At 34.0% G+C, this 25,603-nt stretch overlaps 1 protein-coding gene across 1 annotated transcript in view; it reads left to right on the top strand.

Annotated features, from left to right (window-relative positions):
• The window catches only part of LOC115877070 (fibronectin type-III domain-containing protein 3A-like), a 268,442-nt gene that overhangs the window by 188,158 nt on the left and 54,681 nt on the right, over window positions 1–25,603 (top strand). The window contains 1 exon segment of the mRNA XM_030893144.1: window positions 11,300–11,487. Within this exon segment, the coding sequence (XP_030749004.1) occupies window positions 11,300–11,487 (188 nt within the window).

The raw sequence follows: 25,603 nt of genomic DNA, 5'->3' as shown, positions 1-25,603 counted from the left end.
TTAGAATGTCTCTTCTGTCTACTAGTTAATTGTACAGGGTGGCTCAAATTCGACGCTCATCATTGGGATTTCGGAAACCGTAAGAGATAGAGGATCGGTTAAATGGAGGCAAAGTTGCGCAATTTGATGCTTAATAAATGCCGTATTACATTTTTATTTTTCATTTTAAAATATTCTGGTGATGGAATTTTCTGTACGAAACGTCGGCAAATATCAAAGTGACTATATATAGTGTTTTAAGAGTGATGAAAGGATTTAATTAAATTGAAAAAAAAATCAGGTCCGTATTTAAAAAAAGTAAGTTGATGATGGTCGCCAGAAGCCGAAAGAGTCAATATATAATCACACAGAGTTATAGAGCAAAAAAAGTGGCCATGAAAATGTGTTTTTCATTTTAAGTCATCTTAACAAATAAAGCCAGGAAACAATAGAAAACAAAATTGAAAATTCCGGTTTTTTTTTCGAATAAATTCGGAAGTATTCGGAATTTTTCAAAATGCAATACGGCATTTTATTGAGCATCAAATTGCGCAACTTTGCCTCCATTTAACCGACCCTGTATATCTCTTAGGGTTTCCGAAATCCCAATGATGAGCGTCGAATTCGAGCCACCCTGTACATGACTTTAGTTTTTGCTAAATTGGTTTTTAGACCTACTTTATTCCTGACTGTATTTAGCTCGTATACGGTATAAGGTACAGTATGATAAAAAAAACGGCGTTCGGTGGGCTGTTCGGAAGGTTCTATAAATTTACATAATCACAGCGATCATTATTTCATAGCCATCGCTGACGCCGTTTTTTTTTCGATCATACGGTATAAGTACTAAATTTTGTAGACGTCCAAAATAAACTCAATGAACTGAAACCAGGTTTTTACAAATAATTACTGTTATAATTAGACGAGACAAAATGTGTTTGTGACAGGATTTTTTCTCTCGGCCATTTCATCGCTTATTGCTGCAACTCATCATCGACAACATTGTTTCGATCCATCTGTCCGGTTTGCAAAATTTTACCCGATCGGCTTAGAATAAACTTTTTATTTTTAGACGAAAGTAAAAACGGTTTGTTTGTTCAATATGTCTGCTATGGCTTTTTGTAAAGCGCCGTCTATACAAAACGTTTTAAATGGTATTTATCTGTCAGTTACAATGGAAGACTGTATTAGACTGACCGCAGACGTTCTCTAAAGAACATTCCCATACAGCACATCAAATCACATTTACGATGTGTTTACATTATTAGATGTAGACACAGGGTGACACAATTCCCCCGATGTAAATCTGCTACGTTTAAACATTGTAGTTCAACACGTATGCACCAAGGTTAAACGTCCGCCTCACAATGTAGCCACGGTATAGCATTTACGTATACACAAAGTAAGGGAAACACAGTGTGCCGTAGGATACACAGTGCTTGTGTATTATGTTTAAACTCTGTTTACACATTGCAGTTGTGACTACCGCGTGTATACGTATGTATTTTGCTTCGTATATACATCTTGTGCTAGATAAAACTACTTCTTATGAACGAATTTAGGAAATAATACAAGTTTTGACGCCTAACTTTTCGTTTTTTTTAAGAAATATTTATTCTATGATACAATTATATCTTCTTAGAACGAAAATTAGGAAGGCAAAACTTTGTAAATTCCAAAAGTATCTCTATTGTAAGTTCAAGAGAAGTAGCCTTAAAATTGTTCCATTTTTGTTTTGTATTAAATGTACCATTTTTCTTCCATAAAATGGACTAAGTGGTTAAAAAATAAAATTCTTATATTTCTTTATATCATGGAACGCAATAGCGCAAATAACACAATAATAATAATTATATTTACACTGCAGAAACCAGAAGTAAGAAAACACTGTAAAAGAACAGAATTTGTATCAAAATGTATTAAAAATATAAGTACCTAGTATAACAACATACTAAAATGGTAAACACTGGTATATCGCCACGATTTGGTGGACCTTGTTTCCCTCCAAGCAGTTGGTTTGTTAGCATACTCATTCATCGAGCACTCTGTTGGACTTTGTTGTCTTTTATTTCCAGATTAACAATCTCACCCTTAAATTTTATATGAAACTGATTATTGAATATTAAACATATCTGTGTATATTGATCCCTCAATAACTTACCGAATATCAGTGTAAGAAGTTCTTTGAAGTGTTTAAATCTTTCTTTCTCTGGTCCATTTAGATTTTTATTATTTCCAAATTAAAAAAAATATATTGCAGAGCTAACCTCTTTATCATTATACGAGAATATTTGGAGTTTTCATTCATTGGAGTCAAAATTTGGTAAATTGGGTATCGAGTAAGGGAAGAGTCGCTGCTATAATATTAATAATACTCTTAGGAAGGTGTAACAAGGTAATTGAAAACGTGTGCTTACCTTAAAATCTCTTTTAAACTACACACGAACAGAACATTTATATAGAGCTTCCGAATGATAAAACAATAATAGCCGCTAACACATACCACTCCTAGAAAGGAGAAAGGAGAGAGGACACATAAGATACACTTGGTCGGTGTATCTACGCTGAGGCTATCCGCGCGTGCGCACACCTTCATTTCATGCTAGAATGTGGACACAACAGTACACTATTACAAAGTGTCTATATAGATATTTATACTATGTGTATATGTCACATATTTACAAGGTGCGTACTATAGGCACAACTATGATACGAAGTATCACACATACATATGACTTATACATTGTATGTCTCATATACCGACGTCAGATTTCATCATTTTAATAATTATTTGTTACGTTACAAAAAACTCTTTAGAATCTTGAGTGCATACGGTATACAACTAGTAAACACTGTATCACATAATTCTATCAATATAAACCTGCGTGTATCTCATATGTATATGTTAGAACTAGATGAACACTTAGGTTCACTTTAACATATTTTGTTTTTCATGTGTCTCCCTTGTAGAAACGTAATTTCATTTGGACGTGCTGTATGGGTTAGCTCCTTAGATTAAGAATAAGTTAGCTCCCTCTAGACATGACGTTTTACCTGTCAGGCATAGATAAAGGAAACACAAGTTTAGATTGGAAAGTGGGACAATGTAAATACTATTTGGCGCTATTCCGACAACGGTTGCTCTCCAAAGCTTTTGATAATTTCGGAGCGGTTCGGCTTTTTCCGGAATTTGTCGCTAAATATTATTTTTTCAAATTTATTATTTTTATATTTTCTTTTAATTTTTTAAAGAAAATACAGTGTGTAAAGTTCACTGTAAAATATAATTGAATTAATGAAAATTGAGATCTAGTAGCTTATCAATTTTTATATTAAAGTATCATATATTTTCATTAATAAAAATATTTGAATTTAATTTTTAAACAAATTTTAAATCCCTTAGTAAGTATTAGATTATAACAGAATAAACAACCTACACTAAAATGCATAAAACTTGCTGTTCATTTCACTTATTCTTACTTTGTCTATTATTCTGATTACTATTAAGAACGTTCTAACAAAATAAACCAAATAACAATCAAACTTTGAAATAAACCGTAAAAATAAACGTCTCTAGTTAGATGACAATTGATACTAGACTAGATACAGAATGGAGAAGTGATGTGGAAGCATGGACATTTAAAGTAAGAACTATAACTAGAATTGAAGCCTTTAAAATGTGGACCCTACGATGAATACTGAGAGTATCCTGCATCGACCGTGTGAGAAACGAAGACATTCTCAGAAGAGCTGGTCTAGAAGAACGTGAACTCTTGAAAAATCAAGACGAGAAATATAGCTTATTTGGGGTACATACTATGTGGAGCACGCTCAAGGACTGTATATATTCTAAAGGGCTGTTCGATCGCGTCAAATCGCCGCTGTCGTAGTCGCCGTGGAATGCTACGTCACGCGCTGACCAGCGCTCCACAGTGCGGCGGATGGTTATTCTAGCGGGACAAAATCTCAAGAACAATGTTTGGGACTTAAAATCTAAGAACGTAGCAAATGGTCTAATATATAGCAACTATATGGTTAAATTTATTTATTTATTAACAACTTAATTTATTAATAAATAAATACAAGATAATAAAACTATGATATTATTCGTACATGACACATAAAAACCGTATTGTAAACTATTGCCAAATACATAAAATTATGATATCAAAAAACTCTTTAGCAGTTTTTTTTTAATTAATTTTTAATCTTGTGACCCCCTCTATAATTTATTTAAAAAAATATATATTTTATTTTGAAAATAATAAATAAGATAGATATTTTAATTTTAACACTCGGTAATTATAAATTCATATATAGTAAGTATCTAAGACAATTTTTTAAACTCAGTGTCTTTTGATGGAGTTGTTTTGTTTTTATACTATCCGATTGAAATGAATATTTTTGGGCATTCACCTGTTAAGCTTATATTCTTCCTCTCCCTGTGACTGTGACTACCTGTTTTGGTAACTATTGGTAACTCAAAAGATCTACATCATTCAATATATCGATATTTGAAAAAAAGTGAAAGTTTGATATCTGCAGAACAAAGGCACGAAGGATTTTAACAAATAATATACGTGCAGTAGAAAAGTACATACCTTTGGCAATCTTCAACATAATTTGGCTTTCTAATAAAATGTATAAGCACTTGTAAATATTTTGTTTTCGTATGATCTCTGCCTTGCTGAGCAGAAAACGACCAAATTTGGTTGATAAAAATGTATCGAAATACAAAGAATATTCATGCATGTTTGTATCAATTGGAATGTCTACTATTTATTCTTATCAGTACACATTTTTTGGCTTATTTCTAACCAAACGCTTTTGTCCCGCTAAATTTATCTTCCAACGCACTGTGCGCTCGTCCGTCAAATGCAAAAATAACTGTCACTGTCTAAAATCTTTAGCGCCAACTTCAACTCGGTCAGTAGATGACGTAAAAAAACCGACAGTGCAGGAAGATAGGAATCGAACTATCTTTATCTCTATAGTATCCTTGGAGCACGCTATCACTTTTAGGCGCGGCAACTTCAAAAAAAAAGAAAAAATAAAGGAAAAATCTTGTCTAAACCAAGTTGAACTAACTGGAATTCAAAGGACCACAATACAGATGTTTTAGCAAGGTTTAGCTAGAGACTTACTTAAAAAACACACACATGGAGAAAAGATGTACCGTATGATCGAAAAAAACGGCGTCAGCAATGGCTATGAAATAAAGATTGCTGTCATTTCATATGTAAATTTATATGGGAAATATCATCGATCATCATTTCCCAGCCAACTGGACGCCGTTTTTTTTTCGATCATACGATATAAGGTACATAGTGCAAGAAATTAAACTAAAATTGTAACACAAAAGAAATAAAAGCAAATGTGAGTTGAATAACAGGTTTTATAAGGTTCCTGTTATAATATTAATGAATTAAGATATGCGAATTAAAAATGAAATAAATAGTTTGATTTAAAAAGTTTTATTTATTTTTTACCTACTTTAGAGCTTTATTAAAAACTAGTTGAAGCCTGGCGCATCCGCCACGAGATCAGGAAAAAGAAATACTTTTTATTTTTTTTAATTAAATGAAAAACAAAAAATCCGGCGAGCCATTTAGCTATCTTTTAGTAAAACAAGCAACTTTCTAGAGCAAGTCGTTACTTCAGTAGAGACGACACAGATAAATATTAGCATTTTATATAATATGTAGTAATGGTTTATAATTGAAAGGATTTAAATAAAATAATTTATAAATTACTGTTTTATCACTATTATCCTAACTTAATGCATTCTCTTCGTTCTGATGCTCTAACAGAACAGAGACTCTCTTTATTTTGTAACAGTCCTTATAAAGTCCGGCACTAGCAACAATAGTTTTTTGCACCATTTCAATGTGTTTATTGGTGTTTATACGTTCTAAAATGATTATAGCCTACATACTCAGAATAGGTAAGTCTTTTTCCAAATAATCTAAAATCGAATTTATTGGAATAAACGAAATCTTCAATAATAACAATGTCTTGGTTATGTTAAGCAAGTTTGTCAAATATCAAATAAAATCAATATCTCCTCATGCCTTTGCTCATGCGTCAAATTTTTATCCGACAAATAAAGCACTATTTGGCAGTTCGGGCGCCAGATAGGATATCTGGGAGATAAGTTTAATTTATCTAATAGATATTGGTATCTATAGGTGAAGATACGCGTTTTTCTGCTATCCGTCAAATAAAATATATCTGGCAGATTATAACACGCTATCCGTACCTGAAAACACCGGGGGTTAGCGTCTAATTCTCCAGGATAAAATCGAAGGAGGTAAAAGAGCAATAGGCCGAAGAAAGTAATCCTGGTTGACAAACATTCGTCATTGGACAGGTATACAGGACTTCCAAGCACTCCAACTCCTTAGTCTATTTATTCAAAAGTTCCAAGTTATATGTCTCACATTATTATCTTTATGATGATTATCTCTATGAGAAATATATGTGTAGAAAATACACTTTAAATATTACATTTCCTTCAAAACTTAACCAAAAGTCAGTTAGCGACACTTTGTATACCGGATGCGTCTCAAAAGTGTGGTTCGTGTGGTTCGTAACGAAAAAAAGTGTGGTTCGTAACGAAAATTTGACTTGAAATACCAAGTGTGTGGTATCAAATTATTCGTAAAAAAATGCTTTTTCTAAATATGCTAATGAGCCACCCTCGTACCATTTGAAAAAATTGAGATATGATTAAAAATACGATTTGAGCATTTTCTAACTGGCCAGGGCAAGACACTAAAAACATTAGACGATCAAATCTATTTTTCCAAGGCTCCTTGATGAAGAATTAATGTTTTTAATATAGGCACTCTAGATTCAATATTAAAATACAATTTTTTATTAAGCGAGATTGTCAAAAGTTGACATATAATATGTCATTCTATTCAGAATGTCATTTTCTATCGAATAAAGTAAAAATATACCGAGGGTGCTATTTAAAAATCAAAAGTTGTAGTCATTTCCGGTGAAACAGGAAGTAACTAAAAACAATTGAATACACCAATCAGTCCTAATTTATGTCATATACTAACATACCAAATCTCGTTTTTTATCTGAAAAAATAAAAAAGTTATATGGTGAGCCACTTTTGAGACGCACCCGGTATATTGGACAGAATTGCGAAGCCTATTTCTCGTGTATATTTTTTAATAGGTCAACAGATGGCCCGTCGTCTAGAGTGTCATTACGGATATGCATAACTGCATCGAGCCGTTGAAATATGACATAATCGTTGTAAACTTCATAAACAGCGGCTTTGCGGCGGTGTCGGATGACGCGAGTGTGGCCGGGATAATCCCCATTCTCCAATGACAAAATAAAATAAATAGCGATTGTGAAACGCGATAATCTGTGGTGGGATTGGGTTTTAAAACAGCGGTAAAAGTATTATTTCAAAACGTACAGATTGAAATCAATTAGTTTGCAATGTTGCGGTAAAAGTATTTTTTAAAGATGTTGTTGAACACAGTGATTTCAGTATTTTTCCAGGAATATTACTCATTTCCCCAGGAGAATATTTAAGAGTCCATTTCACTATATAGTCCGAAAAAGTAGCAATATAAGCGTCCGGCATTTAACGTTATATGTAAAACTGGCTAGGTATTTTTACACAAATGAAAGTGTTATATCTCAAAAAATCTACTTGTTTTCTATAATTTTATTTAAATTGACACCCTTCAATACCAGAAACTATTAGAACAACAATTTGTAACGTGGTCACAGTTCAAATTGAATCAACAACAATAATCTCTGCGGTGGTCGTTTAATCTAATAAAGAACAATTAAATTTAATAGCTCGCAAAGTGTTTTCGAACAGAGAAATCCAGTCCAACCGACCGCACTTTAAACTCAATCCAAACATTATCGATTCATATAAATATACATCGGCAGACTAAATAAATAAATCGCTCATAATGATTTTTCAGTTGTGGAAAAATTTGCGAGAAGGTAGTCTATTTCGAGCCTCTAAACGTAAACCAGACTGGAAACTGGAAGTTTAATCATTTAAAAATACCAGGTATCGTCTCTGTTTCTAGGACCGTTTTACGCGTTGTAATTTTTTGCAGCAAGCTCTATGAAAATAAACAATAGTGTAGTTAAAACCGCGATTTGTATTTGCAGAATTTTTATTACAAAAAATTATGCATTCATCATTGCTGGAAACAGCGCAGCGCTGGGAGAATTGTAAGCTCAGGAACTTGGTACCTAGGCCCTCAAAAGAGAAATTCCACTCCTCCAACTCCCAGTGAATGTACCACTTTGAAAAACACCTCACTGTACTACTGACCTACCACGGTCTCCAGCAAGGGTCGGGAGCCTACCTCTAGACCCAATAAGCTACACAAGCTACCGTTTTGTCTACCCGGCCTGGGTCAACCAGGCGGGCTAGACGATCCTCTGAGAGTAGGTCTTAGTGGAGCAGAAGCACGGAGATACCTCCGACTGCTCCACGAAGGACTTGCTCCAGAGGAAGCAAAAGCGAAAACACTCCTCCAAAAAGGGGAGAGTAAAGAAACCAAGAAACAACCTGACTCATCTCCATCAAAGAGCAAGAGAGGGAGCGAGAACCTCTCACCTCTTCTCCGGCAGGGAGAGAAAAAAGCCAGGATGGAAAGCCGTCCAACACCGGGAGGCAAGCAGGGAGGTATCACCAGCTTTGCCGCTATAGCTGGACAAGTGAAAATGGCGGTGCTGCCAAAGGATTTCCCAGAGGTTGCTCTGACCACCGACCAGCAAACGTCTCTAGAAGAGGCTATACTGGACGAAGTAGTGGCGATCGGATCGCAACACAACGATCTACAAAATGTGGATCAGCTGCGTTTTGTGGATGGGCATGATCCTCATAGATTGTGTATCTGAAGAATCGGCGAATTGGTTGGTGCAAATCGCACCTAAGCTTAAAAATTGGCAAGTGCCGGAATTGGTTGCAGTGAAGGGACAAAACATCCCTAAAGGGGCCGCCATCACGGTCTTTCTGCCGAGGAGCAAGGGGAAAGACACCACCTACCTGCTGAGCCTTATCCAGGGTCAGAACTTCAATGACATCGAGTTGGCGAGTCATCAACTCGAGGGAGGAGGGTCATGGTCAGGTCCTCACAATAGGAATTGACCTCAAATCCAAGGAGGTAATAGAGAAAGAGGGCATATCCTCTATTATAGATACGGGACAACACCGGTATCAGGTCTAAGGAGAGACCAAGTTAAAGAGGTGGAGAAAATTGCGACAGATCCTCCAGCCTCCACCTCACGGGTTCCTCAGCCGGAAGCAAGCTCCTCTACTGTGAAGAGCGGCACGGAGAGCCAAACTCCAACCGTAGAAGGGTGTGTACCCTCGGAGGAAGAACTGTTGTCAGAGGAGGATGGGAAATACCCTGTCCCCTCTACAACAGGGGTACGATGGGATATAGACTGTGTGATGACTCAAGGAAAGGGGGCACAATAGATCTTTAAGGTTCGGAGTGATTAACTCCCCCTCTTACTCATTCTATATTCTACTACTGAGCAACAAAAATAATTGGAAGAAACAAACAAACTATCGGAAACAAGAAGTAGCCATCTGATCCTATATAGTCGAGCAGCCTTAAAAGCGATCAGTTCAGTAACCATCAATTCAAAGTTGGTCAAAGAGTGTTTAGAGGAGCTGAACAAATTAGGCAAAGAAAATAAAGTCCTTCTACTCTGAGACACTCGAAAAAATTTCTGAGAACTACACTGAACCAAAAGTCGACATAAATATAATAAAAAAGTTCATTAATATAATGAATTAAATCATTAATTTTGAGCCGATGAACGATTTCATTGGCACAATGAAAAGTAATTCATTAACTCTATGAACTGGAAAGGGTAAATTATAATAAGAAAATTAATTTACCAGTCGATATCCTGAGGGATTTCTATAAAAAGACCATTTCTTCATTATATTAGCTGTATCCTTAGACTTGATAACGTCTAGACGAATTTGCAACAGGCTTTCCAAGTCGCATCAAGTGGGTCCGATGTTAAATTGTCAAATTTGAGGGCTTGAAGGCAGGTCTCAACATCTTCCGGTTCTAAAAGACGTATATCAAAATAATTAAAATGCCAAATATTAAAAGAACATTCGAATTTACCATAATCAGTTCCATGCCTCGACTTGTTACTATGTTTTTCTTCTTTTTGTTTTTTATCTTCTGAAACATATTTGGAAACCGCTGTTTTAATGAATACCCATACCAGAGATCTCACACAGCGGAATTCGATTTGACAACACAACAAATTAACTACAATACGATAGGACTTTTATTTAAAATATTTAAAATATTGAAGAGAACACTTACCGCTCTAATGAAACTAAAGCCTCACTGAATAACTCAACCACACCGACGTTATTAAAGTGCCAAAGTAACCGATCAACATGGCGGACATTTAAGCCCTAATATTTTATTCATGATATTAATAACCGCGTACATTAATATAATGTAGTGTGTTCGTTGTATTAATAACATTGTTCATTGTCACAATGTACAACTCATTAATCAATGATTTAGTACATTAATATAATGAATTAGTGTTTATTAAAGTTTCAGCACTAAAATAAAGAACGCGTTCATTATATTAATGAAAATCTTACAATAATTAAATAACCAGATTTTCATTATATTGATGAAATTAGATTCATAGTATTAATAAATCGGACATCGATCTATGATTAACGAATCATTATATTAATGAAAAAAATCATTGTCCCAATGAAACAACAGTTAATAATCAATGTTCGTTAATATTATGAACAATATTTTTTTCAGTGTACGACCAAAAAAAATCAAATATTTTAGCAGCAATTTTTAACAGTGTAAAAAAACGGCGAATGCAGATTCTGCAGTGAAAATGGGGAAATACCAGAACACCTCATCACTGAACGACAACCATTCGTGCCATAAACTTTGGTACGACTGATATTGGAGATGGGGAACTACCCTCTATAAAACCGTCCCAGATACTGGCGTTTGTCAAAGCCCTGGGACTGTATAATGAGTTACAACTCAAGGAAGGTGGACACAATAGATCTGTAAGGTCGCGCTGATTAACCGGTGATTAATCAATTGATTGGAATGCTACTCATAATTTTGTAACGCAAGAATTCATTGATTCAACTGATAGTTACATTATTACTTTATAACAACCTGTATATTTTTGTACGGTCTAAATATTGTGTACCTTTAACTACGGTATTTTATTAAGTACTAAAATAGATAACAAAAAATATTCAGTACCTATAATTAAAAAATAATTTTTGTTTCAGGTCCTGTGACGGTACCAATGGTATCCACCAACTCCTCCCCGCCAATAGCAATGCCGGTCCAGGTACCACCGGGTCACGTGGTGCAGCAAATAGTCGACGAGAACGGTACGCTGCGTCACGTGATATTGTCACCGTCTCATCACCCTCCCGGTTTGTTGTCACTTCCTTCACACAATCCGCAACATTATGTAAGTACCATAACCATCGTTAGAGTTAAAGTATAGGGTAGACTGGGTATGGTTGAAAAAAAAACAAATACACCTATATTTGATACCAATTAAACTTTTAGTAACGTAATCAAAGGGCGCGACTTTTAAATGCATTATTGCCAACCATTAATTTAAATTTCCCGCTGGGGATTCAGGCGGTAGCTCTGCTGTAAAAAATGTCAAGTTGTCACGTTTATTTATGTATTTCCTGACACTGTCATTCGTTTTGACACTTTTGTATTACGAGTTTGGTTTAAGCTTAAAAATGATTACTAGCAGGCCTTGGAGTCGAACATTGTCCTTTTTAGAACCTCTTTTAGTGCGAAGTGTACATCTTAATAGCCGTAAAAAATCATCGCAACTTTATTAGAATATTTTGAACGGGAAAGCGGTAGTAATGGCCCTTTATGTCCTTTAAGTGCTGTTAAGGATGTGAGTTTTGTTGATGGTAAATAATAACTGTTTATATATTTATAATTAAACCCAATGCTGACCACTGTGACCAGTTTAGAATGATCAGCTTAATGAGCCAGGTCTTAAAGCTCTTCACAAAAATAATTCACGGAAGAATATACAACAGATGTGAAAAGGAGATCAGCACCACACAGTTTGGGTTTAGACAGGGATTTGGCACAAGGGAAGCATTATTCAGTCTGAGTGTTCTTCTTCAGAAGTGTCGAGACCAGCGAAAGAATGTATGCGTGTGCTTCATAGATTACCAGAAAGCCTTCGACTGTGTCAACCACTCGGAACTTATAAAACTTCTAGAGGAGAAAATGGTGGACAGGAACGACCTGGCATTCATAAAAAAGCTTTACTTAAACCAGATAGCATCGGTGAAGGTAGGAAATGAAACCACCTCTAGTTTTCCAATAGAGAAGGGTGTAAGACAGGGTTGTGTCTTGTCGCCTCTCCTCTTTAATTTGTATTCGGAGGCCATTTTTGACAGTGCCTTAAAGGACACAGACGACGGCATAAAGATCAACGGCTACGCGGTTAATAACCTTCGCTACGCTGATGATACAGTCATCATTGCTGATAACCAAGAAGCATTACAGCGACTTATCGATAGAGTATCCGCGGAAGGCGAGCGACTCGGTTTAAAAATCAACATCGATAAGACGAAGACTATGATGGTTGGCAGAACCCCGATCGACCGTCTAAACATCTCGGTGAACGGCCAACAGATTCAACAGGTCCCGAAGTTTAAGTACCTCGGCAGCTGGATTACCGAAGACCTAGATCCAGACACGGAGATTCGAAGCAGGATCGAACAAGCCCGAGCAATATTCACGAACATGAGAACTCTGTTGAGTAACCAAAGCCTGAGTCTACGCCTACGTTACCGTTTTGTAAAAGGCTACGTATACTCAGTACTACTATATGGCGTGGAGACCTGGACCCTCAAGGCAAAAACTATGAACCGACTAGAGGCCTTTGAGATGTGGATATTTCGAAGATTGCTCAGGATTCCTTGGACTGATCGCGTGAGAAATGACGAAGTTCTGCGACGTATGGGAACGGAAAGAATGTTGCTTCAAATAGTTAAAAAACGGAAAACAGCTTACTTGGGCCACATATTTAGAAACACCAAATATCAATTCCTGAAACTGATTATGGAGGGGAAGATTGAAGGAAAACGTGGCATCGGAAGAAAGAAGTATTCTTGGCTTAAGAACATCAAAGACTGGACTGGTCTCGATGCCCATTCACTCTTTAGAGTCGCCCAAGATCGAGACGAATTTGCCAGAATTGTCGCCAACATTCATTAAATGAATACGGCACACTAAGAAGAAGAAGTACATCTTAATAGCCGTAAAAAATCATCGCAACTTTATTAGAATATTTTGAACGGGAAAGCGGTAGTAATGGCCCTTTATGTCCTTTAAGTACTGTTAAGTATGTGAGTTTTGTTGATGGTAAATAATAACTGTTTATATATGTATAATTAATGTATTTTTTTCTACAATATTTTGATTAAAAGAAAATATGCAAAAGTGAACAATGCTGTGCCGGTGAAGCATAATCACGTGACTAAATGTTTATTTGATATGAACTATACAGGGTGGTCCGAACTATATTCCGAACACTTCGGCGGCATATTCTGCAGTTAAAAATAAGTAAAAAAGTTCGTATAAATGTGTGTTCTAAAATGCTTAGTTTTGGAGATATAGGGTGTAGAAGTTTCATTTTTATTTCGATTGTGTCCAAATAATTTTTGAAGTAACGTCAATACTTGGATGAAAATTGGTGTCTGGAAGTCTTTTGACATGAGAAATTTGATTTTGATGTCAATATGACTCCTATTTGTAGGTGGCGCTACCTATATGTGTTTTAAGTGTTTTTAAGAGTAATAGCTTTTCTTTCGTTCCCGTATAAAACAATCGAGCGAAAAAATATACATTTCCGTCATTTTTTACGTAAAAAATGTCTCCTGGTAAAAATCGCTACGAGCAACCGTTCTCAAGATATTTGGAATGGAAATAGTCAATACATGTCAATATTGACGAAATATAAACACGTTGTTAGATAGTTATTTCACTGAAATAAATAAATTTGAAAAAAAATTATTTTTTTAAATTAATCATAAATTTTTCTGCAAAAAAATGATGATAAAACAGTTTCTGTTGAACTTTTGGCACAAAAACATTTCAAATTTATGATTTTAGTCTAATAACTATTTAGTCACCATGTTTAATTTATGTCAATGATGACAGATATTGATAATTTCGATTCCAAATATCTCGAGAACCATTACTCTTAGCGCTTTTTATCAAGAGACCTTTTTTGAGTAAAAAAAGTCGTAAATGTATATTTTTTTTACTCAGTAGTTTTATACAGGTACGGACGAAAAGTCAATACTCTTCAAACCAGTTAAAACACATGTAGGGGAAGGGGTATCGTAAGTGAACCTTCCTAGTAGTAGAGGGCGCCCTCTACTACTAGGAGTCATGTTGAAATCACAATCAAATATCTCATGTCAAAAAACTCCCAGATACCAATTTTCATCTAAATATTGACGTTACTTCAGAAATTATTTGGAAAAATCGAAATAAAAATGAAACTTCTACACCCTGTATCTCCGAAACTAAGCATTTCAGGACATACATTTATACGAACTTTTTTACTTATTTTTATCTGCAGAATATGCTGCCGAAATTCCCGGAATTTACCGGTTCCGTTCATTCCGTCCTGTATATATTTATGATATACACCCTGTAAATGTTTAATTGAATGCAAACATTCATAATTAATATGTTAAAAATTTCAATGGAGTAATCCAAAGCGGTTTTCTTTTAATTTCGTTCCAATTATTGAAGTACCGAACGGAAAATGGCTGTAATTAGGCAAAACCTCGTTAACATGGCCTTTCAACGGATCCGAGCATCAATTAGTTCTAATTTTTTTTTCACTTTTTAAAAGCGGATATAATGTTAACCTTGTTTCTGTGTCCAATTCAAAGCTCTATAATAGTGTCGTTGCTACTCTCATTATATATTAAATATCATTGACCATTACTCATTAGCGCTAATTGCATATTATTCTGTTATAAGCGTTTGATGCCCACTGAATGAGTCATGCCGATGTTTATTAACCTCCCATCTGTTAATTTGTATATGTATACAGGGTGTCCCAGGCTGAGCGTGCATTAGAAGTTTCTAGAAAACTACAATATCTACATCGGAGGTTTTTTGCACATCATTGTTGTTTCACAACGAGATCTATCGATTAAAAATATTTTCAATATGGCGGCACTTCCCGAAATACCGGAAGTTGACAGCAACTTTCTTATTTTAAATGGATGCCTCCATTTTTTATTACATACTTAAATTGTATGAATATTAATGTTGAACACTCTACCTTGAAATAAACTACCTGTCAAAAAAATTTGTATAGTCTAAAAGTCAAATTTAGTGATTACCACAGCCACTGTGACATAAAGAGAAGACATGTGGCTATCTATTTCAAAAACTAAATCGGTCAAATGTCATAAATATAATAATGGCGGTAGCTGTCATGGAATTGAGCGATTAAAAAATTATCATAAATCATTTTTTTTTTTTCAAATGGAAACCTACTTTTTTATTTCACTAGTGAAAAGGTTTTCCAATTCGTTACTTTTTGAGTATACATGTTCCTATACCTAAAATAAAGTCGTTTACAGCTCAGCGGATAAAGAATACTGTACCATAGTTCTGCCACAGTTTAAAGAATATATACATATACAGTTGGCTCACTCTAAGGAATTCTATTGTTATTTTGACTACAAAGGCGGCCCGTGACCCTTCGAGGTGACAAAAAATTTGTACGTTTACCGAGTGCAGCGGAAGTGCTATTTTATCAGTCAGAACGCTGGCCGTATACGAGGGATCAACTAAAAATACTAAGGAATTTTAGTATAGCAAGTAGAAAAATAAATATACAGTACTAGTTTTATTGATTAACAGTTTTAGGCGTCTTTAATAATTGATCAATATTTATTTACTTTCTTCTTATTATTATTTAATAACATATCTCATAAACCGCAAATCCTAATACGGTTTGGTTTGGTTTGGTTGCGATATTGTTCTGGTGTATAATTTTCATATCTGTGGGATCCTAAGGCACTTTTCCAGGCTCCACACCTACAAGTTATTTTCCTTATCAGACTCTACTTATACATATTATTGTGAATACATTAATATTAAAAAATTATATATATTATTCTATTCTAATTCTTTGGAATATGGAATTGTCAATAGGGGAATTATTATTAATAATTATTATGGAAACCCCATATGTTTGCATTTTACTTTAATTACCTACCTGGAAAGCCCAAATTTTATCGTAACTTTGCATACAACTTGTGTTGCCATTGTCAATTTTTTTGGAATTTTTTCTAAATTTTATGATTATCATGAACAGTAATTATGACTGTTAGTAGTTAATTGTGTAATAAATTTTAATTTGATGAAGTGATAAAATTTAGTAAAAACTGAAAAAAAAAATTGACAATGGCAAGACAAGTTGTATCCAAGTACTTTTTATTACCTTTCGATAAAAAGGTAGATAATTCAAGTTAAATGCAAACAGCTAAAAAGCAAAACATGCTATAACTTAAGAAATATGCAAATATAATTTATTACAATATTTACTACTAATTGAAGAGCACGCGGGAAAAACAATGAAACTACCAAAAGGGGGGGGGTGGTACCTAAATAAATGGGAATATCGATAACGGCCACATAGAAACAGGCATTTAAAAATGGGAAAAACGATATAAAAGTCCATGCGTAATTTGAATTAAAAAAACGCTTTTTTGAACCTCTATCATTTCTGGATATATTTATATTCTTTATACTGTGGTTCTGCTTTCAATCGACATAGTGAGTGCACAGTGAGCAGTATGGTGAGCAGTGAGTGGTTATCGAAGACGATGTTCCCAGACCTACTGATAAATCCGTAGATTTGCGGATTTTGAGTACAGTACGTTAATAATACGGGTTTCCTATCATTAAACACTTTAATATAATATTATATGATTAAACAAAAAACCGCATCAGAATTGGCTTGGAAATGAAGATCGTTATCTCATATGTAAAATATTATGGTAAATGTCAATAATCGTCATTTCCAAGCCAACTAAACGACTTTTTTCGATCATACGACATATTCGGTACCTATAAAAAAATTTTAATTTTTGTTGATTATTATGTTTAACACGAATAAATTTTTCAATACTTAAACGCGGATTTTTCATCTAAAGATATTTTCGTCAAACGTATTACAAATATTACACATTTTAATATGGCAACACTGTCGCTTTCAGTTCCACACCGTCTTCGATATGCCTTCGCTGGCCGAATTAGAGAAAATAAGTGTTTTATGAGTTGGCCGCAGAAAGATTGGTGTCTCCACCGTACAGCACTTGAGAGGTAAGGGGAAATCAAATCGGCCTTGTCACGAATTCGCCAACTAGGTTGCGTTGCACCAACTAGGTTGCATCTTCCCCAATTCTTTCAATCAACGCTACGAAGTTATCGTTTGCTGAACGATTTTCGTGTTGTTGGAACGTATTTTCTCTATTGCGCATAAGCGTAGCCTTAGAGTAAGAGAAGCATCTATGTAATATATAATCTAAGAGCCTAACCGTATCATGAACGGTTCTCTGCTGTGTTGGAACAAACCTAATACTACCAATTGACTACTACGCCGTTGGAATTCGAATGCTAAATAGAAAGTTTCCGCTGCGTCTCAAGTTAACCGTAATTGAATAATAAAATAGTTTATTGAAGAACTAAAGCGTAAAAGATTCGTAAGAAAAATAAACCGTAAATCCAAACATACAGCCGTGCATGCCTTATTTTTTTATAGTTTACCTGTTGGAAAAATCTATTAAATCAAGGTATTTTAATTTGTTTTTAAAGAAACATAATAGAAACATATTTTATGTGTGGATTTATAGTGTAAATAAACTGAATCACCTGTAACGGAAAATATTCAACATTCCTCAATAATGAGTAAACTGTTTTAATTTAATAACAGTTTAGTAAGTTATACTGATAAATATTTTACTAATAAAGTCCTCCTACTCTGAGTGCCTGCCCACCAAGAGATAAAAGGTAATGAAAAAGGAACGATCTAGGTAGAAAAGGTAGGTGTGTGAACACTGCACTAATCGGACCGGAACCATTCTGTTTCCCAAATGGAAACTAAAACTTGAAGCCGAACTCAAGAACCTGGAATGGGTTTCAACGGTCTAAAACACTCGAAGAAATGTCTCAGGACCAGGACTTAATAAACAAAATAATATCTTAACCATCTGATGACATAGTCCTAATTGCCACTAGTCCTGAAGAACTTAGGACAAGTCCTTAGGACAAATTAATGAAGAAAATACAGCCAGCAAAGTGGGTCTTAAAATGAATTTAACAAAAATTAAAGTAATGTACAACGAACTAGTGGAAAGAAAAGCCATTCTAATAAATAACACAAAACTGGAAATAGTAGAAGAATATACAGTGGTGGCCAAAAGTATGGAAACTTTTTTACTTTGTCATTTATATGCTGAGAAATTAAAATATGAAATAAAACGACTTATATAATCGTGACCTACAAATAATTTCCTACAAAACCTAATAAATTTAAATAAAAAATTACAGCTATCAAAAAAATATATAAAAAATTATGAATATTTTCTTGGTCAAAAGTATGGAAACTTAAGAAGAATGTTTATTAAAATTCAAGATAATATAAAAATTACTAATATTTAGTGGAATATCCCTTGGAATTAATTACTTCTCTACATCTTCGTGACATCGAATCGATCAATCTCGTACAATCTTTACTGGAAATGGCCGCCCATTCAGTTTTTAGCACTTCCCATAATTCATTTTTATTTGAAATAGAATGGCTTCGAATTTTGCTATCCAAATGGTCCCATAAATTTTCTATGGGGTTAAGATCCGGAGACTGAGGGCCAATCCATTAGTGGAACATTATGTTCATTTAACCAATTTTGAACAAACCGAGATTTGTGCTTGGGATCATTGTCTTGCTGGAACAACCATCTGAGTGGCATTTCTTCATCAGCATGAGGCAGCATATTATTATCCAATATGTCTTTGTACAAAAAACGGTCCATTATCCAACCTGAGCGAGAGGACCAACACCTGAGCGAGAAAAACACCCCCACACCATTATACTCCCACCCCCATGTTTTACTGTGAGCATCTGGTACTTATGGCTGTACCGTGTACCTTTTGGTCTTCGGATATAACGTCTCCCGTCACCACCAAACAGTTGAAACTTGCTTTCGTCGCTAAACAGTACATTCCATTTCTGATAAGACCAGGTGAGATGATCTTGAGCAAATTTAAAGCGGGCCATCCTATTTTTCTTTGATATTAGTGGTTTCTTCACCGCGACTCTTCCAAAAAGTCCCATGTCATCCAACCTTCTTCTCACCATGCGTGCAGACACCGATATCCCCTTTCACCCATTTCTCGAGAAATGTCTGTGGATGTTTTTCTTGGATCTCCCATTGATATTCTCTTCATTACTTTCATTGTCCTGTTGCACAACTTTCTTGGTCTTCCTGACTTAAAAGCTGTTGAAACGTTCCCTGTTTTATTAAATTTACGAATTATTTTCGAAACGGTGCTTCTTAAAATGTTTAAATTTTTACTTATTTGAATTTGTTTATAACCGCTCTTGTATAATTCAACTATTTTATTTTTTAAATCCGTAGAGAAATATTTAGACTTGGGCATGATGTTTATATTTATCTGAAGTAAGTCGTACCGTTTATCAGCTTAAACTAAATAATTTTAATGTATTTATTTATGGTTTCCATACTTTTAGCCACAAGAAATCTATTGTTCTCCTACAAAAACTGCTAAACAGATTTTTTTCGCTGTGTAATTTTTGGAATACTTTTATTTGCTGATAAGCTGTTCATTTATATTCCTGAGAGTTTAAGCATAGCAATATTTTCTGTGATATTTTAAAAAGTAAAAAGTTTCCATACTTTTGGCCACCACTGTATATATTTGGGACAACTAATACAAAGCTCGGGATCTCTACTACCAGAAATCAACAGAAGAGCTCACTTAAGAGCATGGAGTACTTATGGAAGAAACTCAATCATATTCAAATCTATAAAATGCCACTCTATCTAAACAAATATATTTTTTTTGAAAACTTTTTTTTGAGTTCATTTTAATTTTGATGTCGCACTTTGAACAATAATTCACTAAGGTAATTAATGGATAAACTTTATTTCCAGTAGTCTTTTGAACATTATTCTCATTTCTGCTCGTGGAGGTCTCGGAATCTTGTTCTTCACTTAAAACACTTTTCCGAAATGTTGCTGCGAGGTATCCAATATAATCCAGTAAAATTGTATCGCCGTATAGAGAGTGAAAAAAAAACGGGCAAGCTGATTTTTTCAGAGTTTGTCAGCGACTGTCTTCTAAGTGTAAAATTAACAAAATCGGAAATTTTCCCCTTGCGGTTTTTGAGCAATAGGGGTGGTTTTTTTAAAACTGTACTACAACAAAATAATTAGACGCAAATTGTACATAAGAACATTCTCTATAAGTTCGACTAATGAATTTTTTTTATAAGTTTATTATTCCGGACTTAGCGGCCGTTCATGAGCCCTTTTTCCAAATTCACCCTAGGAAACTCGTTCAAAATAAGAATACATATACCTTTCCCTTATGAACTTTTTTTGTAACCTGACGATTTTTGGAGATAGTGTTCAGATCATGAACAAGTGGTAGTAGCTTTAAATGTCTTTTTTTCAGGAAATCATAATATTCATTCACTTGATGAATTCCATGTTTCGTTTTGGGGAAATAAATACATATCATAGGGAAGTTTGCATATAATTTTAATATGAACACCTTTAAGTTGGTAAATTTGTAGAACTAAACAAAAATTATGAACCTACCCCAATTTGTTCATGAGCTGGACGCTATCTCTAAATATAATGAAGCTACAAAAAAATCGTGAGGAAAAGTTGCTTGTCCATTTATTATGAACAACTTTCATATGGGTCAATTTGCTGTAAAACAAACTTTTGAAAACCACCCCAAAGGGCTCATGAAACGGCCGCTAAGTCCGGAAATAATAAACTTATAAAAAAAATCATCAATAAATGACGTTTTTGTTTCCATTTTTCTAAACATAAAAACTTTGAAAACTTAATTAACAACTGTCCCGGATTTTGACTCTTCCAAAATCAAAACCAACAACTAACCTAAAAAATGTCAGGAGAACGTTTAAGCACGCATGCGCAAAATTCGAATTGAAATTTGTTGTGAATGGTTAATTTCGTGCCGACTTTAACGTCGAAGTGCCACTCGGCCAGCGAATTGATTTCGAATGTAGCTAGCTCTGAAAAAACCAGCTTGCCCGTAATTGTTTTTTTTTCAAATGACAATTTTATTCGATTAATACTGGTACTTGGTTTACCTTCCAAGATTTGACAATTTTTTTCAAAAATTTACAATTTTTTGCTCTTTACTTAAACTCGTCATTATAATGTTAAGATTTTTTTGCACTAGTGCAAAAAAGTTGACTTTTAATACAGTAGATAGTATAAAAAATAGCTATTTTTTGCACAATCGCAGAAAAAAATAAATTTTTAAACCAGTTCTAATGGGAAAGTTGAAGGGGAAGTACGCTGCACGTACTCGGTATCAAAAGCTCCCATTGTTCGATAAAACTATCAAGATAACTTTTATTGTTACATGGCTAATTAATGTTTTATATACGGCACGCAGGCGAATGCAACGCAAGCAGGCGGCTTCACACGAACAAGCGAAATACCGTGAATTACCCAATGCTGCTTGCCCATATTGTGTACGAATCGCTGTGTGGGAACGATAACGTGCTTTGTTTAACTACCAATAATAAAATGTACGGGGTGAGCCAAAACAGATACTGAATAGTATTTTTTTTGTTTCGTCTTCCTAGACGAAAAACTCGTAATACAAAACTAAAGTGTCAAAACGAATGATAATGTCAGGAAATAAATAAATGTGGCAAGTTGACATTTTTTACAGCAGAGCTACCACCTGAATCCCCAGCGGGAAATTTAAATTCCAGTTGGCAACAATGAAAAAAATCGCGCCCTCTTTTACGTAACTAAAAGTTTAATTGGTATCGCTTATATGTAACGTGGTCTCGATCTCTTAATCCGTAAATTCAGCCAATACATGAATTCTGTACATTCTGCAACTGTCTCTTAGATTTTTGATCGCGATAAGGCCCGTAGACAAAATTATATTAATTGGACTGCGATAATACAAAAGCCTCACATATGGTAATCGCAAAACAATTTCCGATGCACGTGATCAACTTTGAGTGACAAGCGATGGCGACAACGCTGCTAGATTGTGATGGATTTATGAGATGAATCTTAATTTAAAATTATTGACAAACAACATATTTATTATATCATTTTTTAAAGATTTTTATGTTTCATTTTTAATTTAATAACCCTTTAATAACTAATATTTTAGTGATTAATTGATTTATTTGTTCGTTATCGTTTATTTGTTGTCGGAAAAAGAGAATGATGCATTTCCGCAAAGAAGTTTTCATGATTTTCTGTTTGGGGACTTCCCATGTATACCGGGTGCGTCTCAAAAGTGGCTCACCCCTATAACTTTTTTATTTTTTTAGATAAAAAAAAACGAGATTAGGTATGTTAGTATATGGCATAAATTAGGACTGATTGGCGTATACAATTGCTTTCAGTCACTTCCTGTTTCACCGGAAATGACTACAACTTTTGATTTTTAAATGGCACCCTCGATATTTTTTACTTTATTTGATAAAAAATGACACTCTGAATCGAATGGCATATCATATGTCAACTTTTGACATGTTTGCTCAAAAACAAATTGTATTTTAAATTTTAATCTAGAACACTAATTTTTAATCAAGGAGCCTTGAAAAAATAGATCTGATTGTCTAATGTTTTTAGTGTCTTTTCCTGGCCGGTTAAAAGATGCCCAAATCGTATTTTTAATCATATTTTATTTTTTTCAAATGGAACGACTCGTTAGCATATTTAGAAAAAGCATTTTTTTACGAATAATTTGATACCACACACTTGGTATTTCAAGTCAAATTGTCGTTATGAATCGCATGTTACAATTATTTCAAATAAACCATATGCGAAAATGTCAAAAGTTGACATTCGTTATGTCATTCCATTCAGAGTATCATTTTCTATCGAATAAAGTAAAAAAAATACCGAGGGTACCATTTAACAACCAAAAGTCGTAGTCATTTCCGGTGAAACCGGAAGTGACCGATAACAATACAATCAATCCTAATTTATGTCATTACTAGTATACCAAATCTCGTTTAATTAATTGAAGAAATAAAAACATTATAGGGATGAGCCACTTTTGAGACGCACGCACTCGGTATACTGGATGTTTTTTTTTATAAATGATTTCAATGATTTTTTTTAACAATGATTTCAGTTTATAATCATCTGCTGATGATGCTAACATTTTTAGCGAAACGCGCGTCCAGTGTAAAAGTAAAAGTGTTTTGGTGTATTGTGGGGATTTAGTGTAATTTTATATTGCAATGATTTCAAGCAAAAAAACTTCACCCCATTAAAGTTCTCATATACAGAGTTATATTTAGCCAAGAATATATATGATTTCTTGTTTGTTTCGACGAGTCTACACGTAGCTAAGTATTTCAGGTTACCGTAACAAGTTGCGATACAGTCGGCCAGCTCGAAATCAAGTTCCCAGCGATAAAATGCGGTATCGGGAGGCCGTTTCTTCGGCCGTCGCTTTATAAACGATGCCATTCCACGCTCGACTGATTTCAATTAAATGGAAATCCGTCACGCCACTGCCCTCGAACGGTCACTGGCGCCGATACGAACGCGTTGTTCATTTATTTGCCATTTAATTGCATCTCTATAGCATGTCTATAGCCTTACAGCGACCGTTGCAATACAAATATATTGAATAATGTACTAATTGATTCAGCGGCGAAGCTTCCATTGATGCGGGTGATGCGTCGCATCGCTGCAAAATATTGTGATACATTTTTGAAGTTAAACTTCTTTGCGCGCGTTGGGAGTATACAGGGTGTTTCAAAAAAAATGTGCCATTTCTCGTGGAGAGATTCCTCGCGTAAAAATAAGATTTATTTTTCATATCAACATAGGTCCGATTCTGCTTTATTTTGTAGCCACAGGGTGTTAAAGTCTTAAAATTTTTCGATTTATTATAATTTTTAGTAGTGGGAACTATCGAATGAATACTATCGAAACATTCGATAGTTGCAATTCATTCGAATAATTCGATAGCTAGTAAAAAAACATTCGTTGAAAACTATTCGAATAAAAATTATCGAATAGATGCGTCATCTGCCTTGAAATATTGTATTCTAGTAATTCGGCAGCAAAAACCATTCATTTATAAAATTCATTCGTTTATGAAATTCATTTATTCGTCAGGATCGATTATAATAAAATATTAACTGGATTTTAGTTGTCGCCCGGCGACGTAGGTTTCTTTCCGAGAAACCCGACAGCGGGCGGTGGCAATGCTAGAAAGAAGCCGGCATCTTTGATTTTTTGTTCATATAAAGTCATATAAAGATAAGGACACATTATTTTTTTTATTGAGGTGCTAGTATTTACACAGAAAATACATTATGAAGGGCGCTGTTGCCATATATTGGTATTAGTTGATATTAGCAAAGAATATTATTGTTTGGCTTTAGTTAGTTAGGGATAGTATGTCTATATATTTTGCATTTTTTTTATTAATATTCTGTTGTTAGGTTAGGTTAGATAATAAAATATTTTGGATGTAGGAAAATGATTTTTAATGTTTTTAAACAAAGACTGGTTTAATAAAAATAATAATAACAGTAATAATTTGTTATACCTATTAACAACAAAATTTAAAATAATTTAATATAAACATTTTTTTTACGTAGTAGCAAAATATAAACAACAAATTAGATGTCAAAATTATTTATATTAGATCATATTTAAAAATAATATAGTCTTTAAATTTTTTGGCATCGTTGGTTTATTAAATAATAATAATTACAGAGCTAATTTGTTATATTAACAACAAACTTTAAAATCATGAAATATAAACATTTATTAATTTTCTAAGCATGCAGTGTAATGGAAGGAAAATATAAATGAAAAAATTAGAAATCAAAATTATTTATATTAGGTACTTTATATTATTATTTAAAAAAATAATATTTACTTTTACTGGCATTTACTTTAAAAAATAAATGAAATATTTCTTCGCAAAAAACTACATGTAAGAGAATTAGCATAAACAAAATACAAACATCGTTAACTTTTTTTTTAAATTAGCACGTGTAAAACTTCAAGTTCATCTCATCTCTCTTAAAAATTGCTACTTTTATTAATGCTAATAATTGCTAATTTCCCATTAAAAAATAGACCATATATACCATATAAAATAAAATAATTGAAAGATCGGGCTACGGAAAATCACACAAATTTTCGGAAAAATTTTGACACCTGCACACGCACGCAATCGTCAATTAAAAAAACTACTATTTTAGTATTTTAAAT

Source organism: Sitophilus oryzae, unplaced genomic scaffold (assembly GCF_002938485.1).
Source record: "Sitophilus oryzae breed Bouriz unplaced genomic scaffold, Soryzae_2.0 scaffold_1442_pilon_pilon, whole genome shotgun sequence".
Lineage (NCBI taxonomy): Eukaryota > Metazoa > Arthropoda > Insecta > Coleoptera > Curculionidae > Sitophilus > Sitophilus oryzae.
The sequence above is the reverse complement of the archived record's forward strand: the minus strand, read 5'-3'. Positions and strand labels throughout refer to the sequence as shown.